The sequence below is a fragment of the Salmo salar genome, chromosome ssa18, assembly GCF_905237065.1.
Source record: "Salmo salar chromosome ssa18, Ssal_v3.1, whole genome shotgun sequence".
NCBI lineage: Eukaryota > Metazoa > Chordata > Actinopteri > Salmoniformes > Salmonidae > Salmo > Salmo salar.
In genome coordinates, this window is record NC_059459.1 from 76,211,327 (window position 1) to 76,224,116 (window position 12,790).

The 12,790-nt window shown below is 44.5% G+C and overlaps 1 protein-coding gene across 7 annotated transcripts in view; it reads right to left on the reverse strand.

The window, feature by feature from the left end:
* The window catches only part of LOC106578051 (diacylglycerol kinase delta), an 87,049-nt gene that overhangs the window by 28,416 nt on the left and 45,843 nt on the right, over positions 1–12,790 (reverse strand). For all 7 annotated transcript variants that reach the window (XM_045701579.1, XM_045701578.1, XM_045701580.1 and 4 more), the window contains 10 exons: positions 12,156–12,266; positions 11,852–11,932; positions 9,805–9,909; positions 8,529–8,661; positions 8,087–8,193; positions 4,710–4,835; positions 2,109–2,211; positions 1,792–1,951; positions 1,527–1,635; positions 261–400 (listed from right to left, as the gene is read on the reverse strand). In XM_045701579.1, the coding sequence (XP_045557535.1) occupies positions 261–400; positions 1,527–1,635; positions 1,792–1,951; positions 2,109–2,211; positions 4,710–4,835; positions 8,087–8,193; positions 8,529–8,661; positions 9,805–9,909; positions 11,852–11,932; positions 12,156–12,266 (1,175 nt within the window). The remainder of the gene's footprint in view (positions 1–260; positions 401–1,526; positions 1,636–1,791; positions 1,952–2,108; positions 2,212–4,709; positions 4,836–8,086; positions 8,194–8,528; positions 8,662–9,804; positions 9,910–11,851; positions 11,933–12,155; positions 12,267–12,790) is intronic.

Consider the following 12,790-nt stretch of genomic DNA (forward strand, 5'->3'; position numbering starts at 1 on the left):
GTCCTGAAGACAGATACAGGATAGAAAGCTCAGTAATATCCTGTCCACCTGACATAAATCATCTGTTAGTTTCCTCTTCACCGACTCAGTATCCTGTCCCACTTTTAAAGTGTCAGACTTCATTCATATCTTCAAGATACCTTTTATTCCCTAGTTGTAGAAATAAAAATACCTTTCAGAACTGCACTGTGTAAATACATGGTTTTCTTCCCCTTCATTCATCTGTCAATTGAGGTGGAGAGGCCTGTTCCCTGGCTTACCTGTCCAGCATCTTGGTGGTGGCTCTCTCCAGCTTCTCCACGATCTGTAGCAGCTGAGTGTCATCGTCACACAGCGCTCCCCAGCCCAGCACTCTGGCTAGGTCATTACCTGTCCCCAGGGGGAGCACACCTAGCTGGCACTGGAGAGAGGAGAGGGACGGGGGGAGGGGAAGGGGAGGAGTAGGGAGGGAGAGGGACAGGGTGGAGAGGGACGGGGTGGAGGGGAGGGGGAGGAGTAGGGAGGGAGAGGGACGGGGAGGAGTAGGGAGGGAGGGAGAGGGGGGAGTAGGGAGGGAGAGGGACAGGGTGGAGGGGAGGAGTAGGGAGGGACGGAGTAGGGAGGGAGAGGGGGAGTAGGGAGGGAGAGGGACGGGGTAGAGAGGGACAGGGGAGGGGAGGGGGAGGAGTAGGGAGGGAGAGGGAGGGGGTGGAGAGGGACAGGGGGAGGGGGAGGTGTAGGGAGGGAGAGGGACGGGGTGGAGAGGGACAGGGGGAGGGAGGGGGAGGAGTAGGGAGGGAGAGGGACGGGGTGGAGAGGGACGGGGGAGGGGGAGGAGTAGGGAGGGAGAGGGACGGGGTGGAGAGGGACGGGGACGGGGGAGGAGTAGGGAGGGAGAGGGACGGGGTAGGGAGGGACGGTGGGAGGGGGAGGAGTAGGGAGGGAGAGGGACGGGGTGGAGAGGGACGGGGGAGGGGAGGGGGAGGAGTAGGGAGGGAGAGGGACGGGGTGGAGAGGGGCGGGGGAGGGGGAGGGGAGGGGTAGGGAGGGAGAGGGAGGGGGTGGAGAGGGACAGGGGAGGGGGAGGTGTAGGGAGGGAGAGGGACGGGGTGGAGAGGGACGGGGGGAGGGGGAGGAGTAGGGAGGGAGAGGGACGGGGTGGAGAGGGACAGGGAGAGGGGAGGGGGAGGAGTAGGGAGGGAGAGGGACGGGGTGGAGAGGGACAGGGGGAGGGGAGGGGGTGGAGAGGGACAGGGGGAGGGGAGGGGGAGGAGTAGGGACGGGGTGGAGAGGGAGGGAGGGAGACATTATATCTCTCAATTCAATTCAATTCAATTCAATTCAATTCAATTCAAGAAGATTTATTGGCATGGGAAACATATGTTAACATACATTGCCAAAGCAAGTGAAGTAGATAATAAACAAAAGTGAAATAAACAATAAAAATGAACAGTAAACATTACACTCACAGAAGTTCCAAAAGAATAAAGACATTACAAATGTCATATTATGTATCTCCACATTGTATTTCTCTCTCCCAGTCCTACCCGTTTGTGCAGGTTTAGTTTGTCCAGTGCAGACAGCACCCAACCAACACTGCCATCTCCTCCGCACACCAAGATACGAAACGTGGCAAACTTCTGGAACACACGCAGACTACAGAGGGAGAGACAAGGGATCAGTGGAGCACCTCTCATAGTCAAAGATTATATGAAATCAAAGATATTCAACATCACAGATTGTATAAAGCCAAAGATGATGAATAACCAAGATAATCACCAAAGACATACAACCAAGATATATAACTCTTACCCCAACTGAGGCCCTCCGTTCATTAAGTCAAAAACCTGTGCAGGGTTGAGGAGCTGTTTAAACTTCCTCAGGAACTTAACTCCTTGGTTGTCTCCACTCTTAGAGTTACAGAGGACCAGGAGAGGAGAGGTGCAGGAGGAAGAGGTTGCCTTCCAGAAGCCTGGCGAGAAAGATGAACCAAACGATACAGGTTTAGATTGGGGTCTTAGAAGGCGTCCCAAATGGCACCCTATTCCCTATGTACCTTTGACCTCTGGAGGGAGAGGTGACCTTCTCGAGAAAATGACAGAGGATTGAGGTGTGTTTGTTTGTCTCACCGTCAGAGTTGATACTGTTGAGGGCTGTAGGAGGGATGATTGAGACACGACACTGACTCAGAGGACACACCTTTCCCATCTGCTCTTTACAGCTGCTGTGGACCTGTACACACACACACACACACACACACACACACACACACACGAATCAGCGATGGCATTTAGATGGTCAAAACAGTGGGATCCAATGCGTGTCCCAAATATAGTGGTGTAAAGTACTTAAGTAAAAATATTTTCAAGTACTACTTAAGTCGTTTTTTGGGGTATCTGTACTTTACTATTTATATTTTTGACTACTTTTACTTCACTACATTCCTAAAGAAAATAATGTACTTTTTACTCCTTACATTTCTGTTGACACCCAAAAATACTCGTTACATTTTGAATGCTTAAAACCTCTTAGGGCTAGGGGGCAGTATTTTCACGGCCGGATGAAAAACGTACCCAATTTAAACAGGTTACTACTCTGGCCCAGATAATAGAATATGCATATTATTAGTAGATTTGGATAGAAAACACTCTGAAGTTTCCAAAACTGTTTGAATGGTGTCTGTGAGTATAACAGAACTCATATGGCAGGCAAAAACCGGAGAAAAATTGAACCAGGAAGTGGAAGATCAGAATTGTAATTCTTTTGAATCTCTTGAGAAACTACAGTGACATAGGGGTCATGTTGCACTTCCTAAGGCTTCCATTGGCTGTCAACAGTCTTTAGAAACTGGTTTCATCCTTTTCCTGTTACTGGGCAGAAAATAGTGGCTCAGTCAATCAGTGGCCTGTCCGAGGACAGGTGTCTCGTGACGCACGCGAGCTTGCTGTTCGTTCTTTTTCTTCTGGGATGAATACCTATTGTCCGGTTGGAAAATTATCGCAATTTTACGTAAAAAAAATACCTTAAAGATTGATTGTTAACATCGTTTGACATATTTCTACAAACGGTAATGGAACTTTTTGTCTATGGATTTGCGCCCACGCCTCATGGCATTGTAATAGTGTTCTGGATGCGCCAACAAAATGGAGGTATTTGGACATAAATGATGGACTTTGCAGAACAAATGAACATTTCTTGTGGAAGTGGGAGTCCTTCCGAGTGCATTCCGCCGAAGATCAGCAAAGGTAAGAAAATATTTCGAACATATTTTAGAGATTTGTCGACGCCGTGGTTCTAGGCTAACTGTATAGCTTAGCATTGAAGGCTAAGTTCTGTACTCAGAATATTGAACAATGTGCTTTCTCCGTAAAGTTATTTTGAAATCTGACAAAGCGGTTGCATAAAGGAGTAGATTATCTATAATTCTTTAAATAATTGTTATACATTTTGTCAACGTTTATGATGAGTATTTCTGTAAATTGATGTGCCCATTCACCGGCAGTTATGGGGAGAATACATTTTCTGAACGTCACGCGCCAATGTAAAATGGGGTTTTTGGATATAAATATGAACTTGATCGAACAAAAAAATGCATGTATTGTCTAACATGATGTCCTAGGAGTATCATCTGATGAAGATATTCAAAGGTTAGTGTTTAATTTTAGCTGTATATCTGTTTTTGTGATGGCTATCCGTGCTTGGAAAATAGCTGTGTTTTTTTTTTTTTTGCTAAAGTGCTATCCTAAAATAATCTAATGTTTTGCTTTCACCATAAAGCCTTTTTAAAATCGGACAATGTGGTTGGATAAACGAGAAGATTATCTTTAAAATGCCGTATAACACTTGAATTTTAATTTTGAGATTTTTGTGTTTTGAGGAGGGTTGGGTTAAATGTGGAAGACACATTTCAGTTGAATGCATTCAGTTGGACAACTGACTAAGTATCCCTCTTTCCCTTTCCCTTTAATATAAGGATTTTTTAAATAATTTCTACTTGTACATTTTAGCAATTACTTTTACTTTTGATATTTAAGTATATTTAAAAAGAAATGCTTTTAGACTTTAACTCAAGTAGTATTTTACTGGGTGACTTTCACTTTTACTTGATTCATTTTCTATTAAGGTATCTTTACTTTTACTCAAGTATGACAATTTAGTACTTTTTCCACCACTGCCAAATAGTGCACCCTATAGGGGATAATATCTAGGGAATATCGTGCACTACCCTGATCAAAAGTAGTGCACTATATAGGGAATAGGGTGCAGTAGCCTGGTCTAACGTAGTGCACTATGTAGGGAATAGGGTGCACTAGCCTGGTCTAAAGTAGTGCACTATATAGGGTGCAGTAGCCTGGTCTAACGTAGTGCACTATGTAGGGAATAGGGTGCACTAGCCTGGTCTAAAGTAGTGCACTATATAGGGTGCAGTAGCCTGGTCTAAAGTAGTGCACTATGTAGGGAATAGGGTGCACTAGCCTGGTCTAAAGTAGTGCACTATATAGGGTGCAGTAGCCTGGTCTAAAGTAGTGCACTATATAGGGTGCAGTAGTCTGGTCTAAATAGTGCACTATATAGGGAATAGGGTGCTATTTAAGACGTAGACAGTGATTTTTAAGATCTACAGCGTCACTATGGAGACCAGAGATTCTGAAGGAGAGGTTTTTTTTGCTTGACAAGTGATGATCCACTATTGTGTGTGTGTGTGTGTGTGTGTGTGTGTGTACACTCACAATAGCCGTGCACCATAGACACCTCCAGTCCTGCAGTCTCCTGACACTGCCACAGTTACGATCACACACCACACACTTAGCACTGACCGGCAGGTTCCCTTCTAACCACTGGTGAGGCATGGACACCTGGGGGGGAAGAGACAGAGAGAGGAGAGAGAGGGGGGAGGGAGGGGGATGATGGGAGGAAGAGAAAGGGGGGAGGAGAGAGAGGAGGGAGGAGAGAGAGGGGGGTTGGAGGGGAGGAGAGAGAGGGGGATTGGACGGTGGGAGAGGGGGGGTAGAGAGGGATGAAGGGTGATTAAACACCATACATTTAGCACTGACTGACAATACAGCCTTATTCTAAAATGTATTAAAAAAATAAATCTCAGCAATCTAAACACAATACCCCATAATGACGTCACAATACCCCATAATGACATCACAATACCCCATAATGACAAATCGAAATCATGTTTTTAGAAATGTCTTATTTACATAAGTATTCAGACCCTTTTCTATGAGACTCGAAATTGAGCTCAGATGCATCCTGTTTCCATTGATCATCCTTTAGACGTTTCTACAACTTGATTGGAGTCCACCTGTGGTAAATTCAATTGATTGGACATGATTTGCAAAGGCACACACCGGTCTATATAAGGTTCCACAGGTGACCGTGCATGTCAGAACAAAAACTGAGCCATGAGGTCGAAGGAATTGTCTGTAGAGCTCCGAGACTTGTGTCATGGCACTGATCTGGGGGAAGGGTACCGAAAAATTATTAAATGGAAGAAGTTTAGAAGCACCAAGACTCTTCCTTAAATTGGCCGCCCGGCCAAACTGAGCAATCGGGGGAGAAGGGCCTTGATCAGGGAGGTGACCAAGAACCCGATGGTCACTCTGACAGAGCTCCAGAGTTCCTCTGTGGAGGTGGGAGAACTTTTCGGAAGGACAACCATCACTGCAGCACTCCACCAATCAGGCCTTTATGGTAGAGTGGCCAGACGGAAGCCACTCCTCAGTAAAAGGCACGACAGCCCACTCTGGTCTGATGAAACCAAGATTTAACTCTTTGGCCTGAATGGCAAGCGTCACGTCTGAAGGAAACCTGGGACCATCCCTACGGTGAAGCATGGTGGTGGCAACATCATGCTGTGGGGATGTTTTTCAGCTGCAGGTAGTGGGAGACTAGTCAGGATTGAGGGAAAGATGAACGGAGCAAAGTACAGAGAGATCCTTGATGAAAACCTGCTCCAGAGCACTCAGGACCTCAGACTGGGGCGAAGGTTCACCTTCCAACAGGACAGCAACCCTAAGCACACACCCAAGACAATGCAGGAGTGGCTTCATGACAAGTCTCAATGTCCTTGAGTGGCCCAACCAGAGCCCGGACTTGAACCCGATCAAACATCTCTGCAGAGACCTGAAAATAGATGAGCAGCAACACTCCCCATCCAACCTGACAGAGCTTGAGAGGATCTGCAGAGAAGAATGGGAGAAACTCCCCAAATACAGGTGTGCCAAGCTTGTAGCGTCATACCCAAGAAGACTTGAGGCTGTAATCGCTGCCAAAGGTGCTTCAACAAAGTACTGAGTAAAGGTTCTTATGTAAATGTATTATTTCAGTTTTAATATTTGTAATAAATTTGCTAACATTTCTAAAAAACTGTTTTTGCTTTGTTATTATGGGGTATTGTGCGTAGATTGATGAGGGCAAAAAAAATTCAATTTTAGAATAAGGCTGTAACGTAACAAAATGTGGAAAAAGTCAAGGGGTCTGAATACTTTCAGAATGTACTGTACCTACAGGGAACACACAGAGATATTTCATTAACCTCTCCTGGGTAGGGGGCAGTATTTTCACGTCCGGATAAAAAACGTACCCGATTTAATCTGGTTATTACTCCTGCCCAGAAACTAGAAAATGCATATAATTGTTTGATTTGGATAGAAAACACCCTAAAGTTTCTAAAACTGTTTGAATGGTGTCTGTGAGTATAACAGAACTCATATGGCAGGCCAAAACCTGAGAAGATTCTATACAGGAAGTGCCCTCTCTGACCATTTCTTGGCCTTCTATAGCCTCTTTATCGAAAACAGAGGATCTCTGCTGTTACGTGACATTTTCTAAGGCTCCCATAGGCTCTCAGAAGGCGCCAGAACGGGGAATGATGACTCTGCAGTCCCTGGCTGAAAAACAGTAGCGCATTTGGATAGTGGTCGATCTGAGAACAATGACACGAGTGCGCGCGTGAAGACACCATTTTCTACTTTCAGTCTTTGAACGAAAACAACGTCTCCCGGTCGGAATATTATCGCTATTTTACGAGAAAAATCGCATAAAAATAGATTTTAAACAGCGTCTGACATGATTCGAAGTACGGTAATGGAATATTTTGAATTTATTTGTCACGACATGCGTCCGCGCGTCACCGTTCGGATAGGGACCTGAACGCACGGACAAAACAGAGGATATTTGAACATAACTATGGATTATTTTGAACCAAAACAACATTTGTGGTTGAAGTAGAAGTCCTGGGAGTGCATTCTGACGAAGAACAGCAAAGGTAATCCAATTTTTCTTATAGTAATTCTGAGTTTAGTGAACGCCAAACTTGGTGGGTGTCAAATTAGCTAGCCCGTGATGGCGAGCTATCTACTCAGAATATTGCAAAATGTGCTTTTGCCGAAAAGCCATTTTAAAATGTGACACCGCGATTGCATAAAGGAGTTCTGTATCTATAATTCTTAAAATAATTGTTATGTTTTTTTGTGAACGTTTATCGTGAGTAATTTAGTAAATTCACCGGAAGTTTTCGGTATGTTTGCTAGTTCTGAACGTCACTTGCTAAGGGAAAAAGCTGTTTTTTGATATAAATATGAACTTGATTGAACAAAACATGCATGTATTGTATAACATAATGTCCTAGGAGTGTCATCTGATGAAGATCATCAAAGGTTAGTGCTGCATTTAGCTGTGGTTTTGGTTTTTGTGACATTATATGCTAGCTTGAAAAATGGGTGTGTGATTATTTCTGGCTGGGTACTCTCCTGACATAATCTAATGTTTTGCTTTCGTTGTAAAGCCTTTTTGAAATCGTACAATGTGGTTAGATTAACGAGAGTCTTGTCTTTAAAATGGTGTAAAATAGTCATATCTTTGAGAAATTGAAGTTATAGCATTTTTAAGGTTTTTGAATATCGCGCCACTCGATTCCACTGGCTGTTGACTAGGTGGGACGATTTCGTCCCACATACCCGAGAGAGGTTAAGGAATATCAGATTGGTTTTATTTGAGACAAGTAGGTGGATCTACACAACAGAACGATTAGAATCTCAACTTTTGAGGAAAACAACTTAAGAACTTGGGTTATAACTAAGAGAACTACATTACCCACCCCATCCTCGTCCTCCATGATGTCATTTCCTATGGAGGCCAGCGTGGTCCATTTACAGGTGTTGGTGGAGCGCACCGCACAGCGCTTATGGGCCTTGAACTTACACACTGGTGTGAGAGAGAATAGTATCTGTTTAGAGATCAATAAAACAGTAAAAAGATGCCACAATGTCTGTAAAGATGCCACAATGTCTGCAAAGATGCCACAATGTCTGCAAAGATGCCACAATGTCTGTAAAGATTGGGTTTTTCTCCCCTGTAAAGATGTCACAATGTCTGTAAAGATGCCACAATGTCTGTAAAGATTGGGTTTTTCTCCCCTGTAAAGATGCCACAATGTCTGTAAAGATGCCACAATATATGTACATGGAAACATCAAGTGGAGTTTTAACTTGTTCCATTGCTTCTGTGAACGTAAAGTCCCATGCGTGGGGGAGGTGTACCTTCACAGGACAGTCCGTGTGAGGTGACTCCGGACAGGGCCTCTCTGCAGACGTTACAGAAGGTGGGTCTGGCGTGGGAACAGGCATACCAGTTATGCATCCCAGAGAAATGTTCCATGTTGAATAGACTGGTCTAGAGAGAGAGAGACAGAGATCATTTAGTGTCCTCAGACAATAATACATTGTTTTTGAATGTAATTGTTTTGCCACCTTTTTCTCCCCAATTTCATGGTATCCAATTGGTAGTTACAGTCTTGTCCCATCGCTGCAACTCCTGTACGCTCGGGAGAGGCAAATGTCCAGAGCCCTGCGTCCTTCGAAACACAACCCAACTGCACTGCTTCTTGACACAATGCCCACTTAACCCGGAAGCCAGCCACCCCAATGTGTCGGAGGAAACACAGTGCACCTGGCAACCGTGTCAGCGTGCACTACACCCGGCCCACCACAGGAGTTACTAGTGCACCATGGGACAAGGAAATCCCTGCCAGCCAAACCCTTCACTAACCCAGACGACGCTGGGCCAATTGTGCGCCGCCCCATGGGTCTCCCGGTCGCAGCCGGGCACAGCTAACACTGCAGTGCAGTGCCTTAGACCACTGAGCCACTCGGGAGGCCCGGAAAATACATTGTTACCACCACTGTTAAATAAACATCATACCTAAGATGTCCCTTTTAGAAGGGTGAGAGGCCAACGTGTGAAAAGAGAGAATCAATGAAAGGATGGAGAGGATGGCGAGGATAGAGGGATAGAGAAGATGGAGGGATAGAGAAGATGGAGGGATAGAGGGACGGAGGGATAGAGAGGATGGAGGGATGGAGGGATAGAGAGGAATGGAGGGATAGAGAGGAATGGAGGGATAGAGAGGAATGGAGGGATAGAGGGGATGGAGGGATAGAGGGGATGGAGGGATAGAGGGGATGGAGGGATGGAGGGGATGGAGGGATAGAGGGGATAGAGGGGATGGAGGGATAGAGGGGATGGAGGGATAGAGGGGATGGAGAGATGGAGAGATATATGGATGAGAGATGGAAGGATGAGAGAGAGGGATAGAAGGGAGGAGGGATGGAGAGATGAGATAGAGAGGATGGAGGGATAGAGGGATGGAGAAGATGGAGAGATGGAGAGATATATGGATGAGAGATGGAAGGATGAGAGAGAGGGATAGAGGGATGGAAGGGAGGAGGGATGGAGAGATGAGATAGAGGATGGAGGGGAGAAGGGATAAGGGGACAGAGGGATAGAGAGATAGAGGATGAGGGGAGAAAAGTTTACCTCGTAAGTCTCCCATTTCTGTACAGACTTCAGAGCACCAATCCAATCCTCCATCTCCTTCCTGCTCTCTGCACATAGCATCAGCTTCCTGAACGGAGTGATCACCTGGAGAGAGAGAGAGTCAAAAATAATTTTTAAAAAAGAGTCAAAAAGAGAGAGAGAGTCATAAAGCCCCTTGAATTGAATTGAGAGTGAATAACTATCGTGGGATATGCGTCAACAGCAACCTTGGGAAAATCCTCTGCATTATCTTAACAGCAGACTGGTACATTTCCTCAGTGAAAACAATGTACTGAACAAATGTCAAATTGTCTTTTTACCAAATGACTGTACGACAGACCACGTATTCACCCTGCACACCCTAACTGACAAACAAACAAACCAAAACAAAGACAAAGGGCACTAGAACAGTCTACAGCACCCGGCCTCACCCTTCTAGAATCTGAAGTCAATTGTCTACTGTTTGCTGATGATCTGGTGCTTCTGTCCCCAACCAAGGAGGGCCTACAGCAGCACCTAGATATTCTGCACAGATTCTGTCAGATCTGGGCCCTGACAGTAAATCTCAGTAAGACAAAAATAATGGTGTTCCAAAAAAGGTCCAGTTGCCAGGACCACAAAATACTAATTTCATCTAGACACCGTTGCCCTAGAGCACACAAAAAACGATACATACCTTGGCCTAAACATCAGCGCCACAGGTAACTTCCACAAAGCTGTGAACGATCTGAGAGACAAGGCAAGAAGGGCCTTCTATGCCTTCAAATGGAGCATAAAATTCTTCATCCCAATTAGGATCTGGCTAAAAATACTTGAATCGGTTATAGAACCCATTGCCCTTTTAGGTTGTGAGGTCTGGGGTCTGCTCACCAACCAAGAATTCACATGGGACAAAGACCAAATTGAGACTCTGCATGAAAAATTCTGCTAAAATATCCTCCGCGTACAACGTAGAACACCAAATAATGCATGCAGAGCAGAATTAGGCCGATTACCGCTAAGTATCAAAATCCAGGAAAGTGCCGTTAAATTCTACAACCACCTAAAAGGGAAGCGATTCCCAAACCTTCCATAACAAAGCCATCACCTACAGAGAGATGAACCTGGAGAAGAGTCCCCTAAGCAAGCTGGTCCTGGGGCTCTGTTCACAAACACAAACATACCCCACAGAGCCCAAGGACAGCAACACAATTAGACCCAACCAAATCATGAGAAAACAAAAAGATAATTACTTGACACATAGGAAATAATTCACCAAAAAACTGAGCAAACTAGAATGCTATTTGGCCCTAAACAGAGAGTAAACAGTGGCAGAATACCTGACCACTGTGACTGGCCCAAACTTAAGGAAAGCTTTGACTATGTACAGACTCAGTGAGCATAGCCTTGCTGTTGAGAAAGGCCGCCGTTGGCAGACCTGGCTCTCAAGAGAAGACAGGCTATGTGCACACTGCCCACAAAATGAGGTGGAAACTGAGCTGCACTTCTTAACCTCCTGCCAAATGTATGACCATATTAGAGACACATATTTCCCTCAGATTACACAGATCCACAAACAAATCTAAAACAAATCCAATGTTGATAAACTCCCATATATATTGGGTGAAATACCACAGTGTGCCATCACAGCAGCAAGATGAGTGACCTGTTGCCACAAGAAAAGGTCAACCAGTGAAGAACAAACACCATTGGAAATACAACACATATTTATGCTTATTTATTTTTATACTTTAACTATTTGCACATCATTACAACACTGTATATAGACATAATATAAACATTTGAAATGTCTTTATTCTTCTAGAACTTTTGTGAGTGTAATGTTTACTGTTCACTTTTAATTGATTATTTCACTTTTGTTTATTATCTATTTCACTTGCTTTGGCAATGTAAACAAATGTTTCCCATACCAATAAAGTCCCTTGAATTGAATGGAGAGAGAGAAAGTATAGATTAGCAGATTATACAAGAATGGAGAGAGTATCATATTCGCAGTGCAGCTGTGGTCTTGATTACGGTAGAGGAAGTAGTGTGTCGTCATGGTTACCGTAAAGCTGTTGTTGATGTTCTTGGTGCTGGTCTCGGCCACGCTGGCGTCTGATAGGTCCACCTCGTCAAATATCAGAGACTTGAAAAAAAATAGTTATCATTTTGTAATAAAAAGTGTAATAACAAGTTCACATCAAAGCCAATGTAATGAAGAGTGAAGTCATAAAAAGGCATTTACATTTCAGTCATTGAGCAGACACTTATCCAGAGCAACTTAGTCAGTGAATTCAATTAAGGTCGGTAAAAACAACCACATATCACAGCCATTGCAAGTAAAAACCTTCTTCAAAAATATGGGTCACCTTTGAGTCTTTGGCATAGTAAAGTGTCCTTCCTCTCAATTTGAAGAACCTCCTCTTCCATCTCTGGAACGAGCTAGTCTGTTTCAATAGGATCCCCTCCTTCACACTTTTCTATGGAGAGAGAGAGAGATAGAGAGGGTTGAGTTGGGGCTCGGAGGGTGTGTGTGGGGGTGGAGGTGCATGCTTGTGTGTTAGCGAGAGAGGGTGTGTGTGGGGGTGAGATTATGTCATAGAAGATACTGTATAATCAGGAAGCATATGTGGCAACTATTCAAATCATTTAATTTAGTTACATTTAGCTCCAACAAGATATTTATATGGGTACATGATGCCTTGTTCTCCTCTGTTGATATGACACCACTTCCAGAAATCTATATAACCTCCTAATACAGGAAGATGTCTGGACAGATTGATGTGTTTGGGATTTTATCTTTGTCTAAGAACACGTGAGATAACATTGAAATAGGGTATTACCAGTTAGTACCGGTTAGTACTGGTATGTGCTGCCTTAAAAAGAGAGAGAGGGACTACGTCCTGTCAGGACGATCCACAACCACGACATCCCATGGTCATTCTTGTGGTGGGTTGCAACTTGCTGAATCCTTCCAAGATTGAATCCACCAGAGAGGGACTGT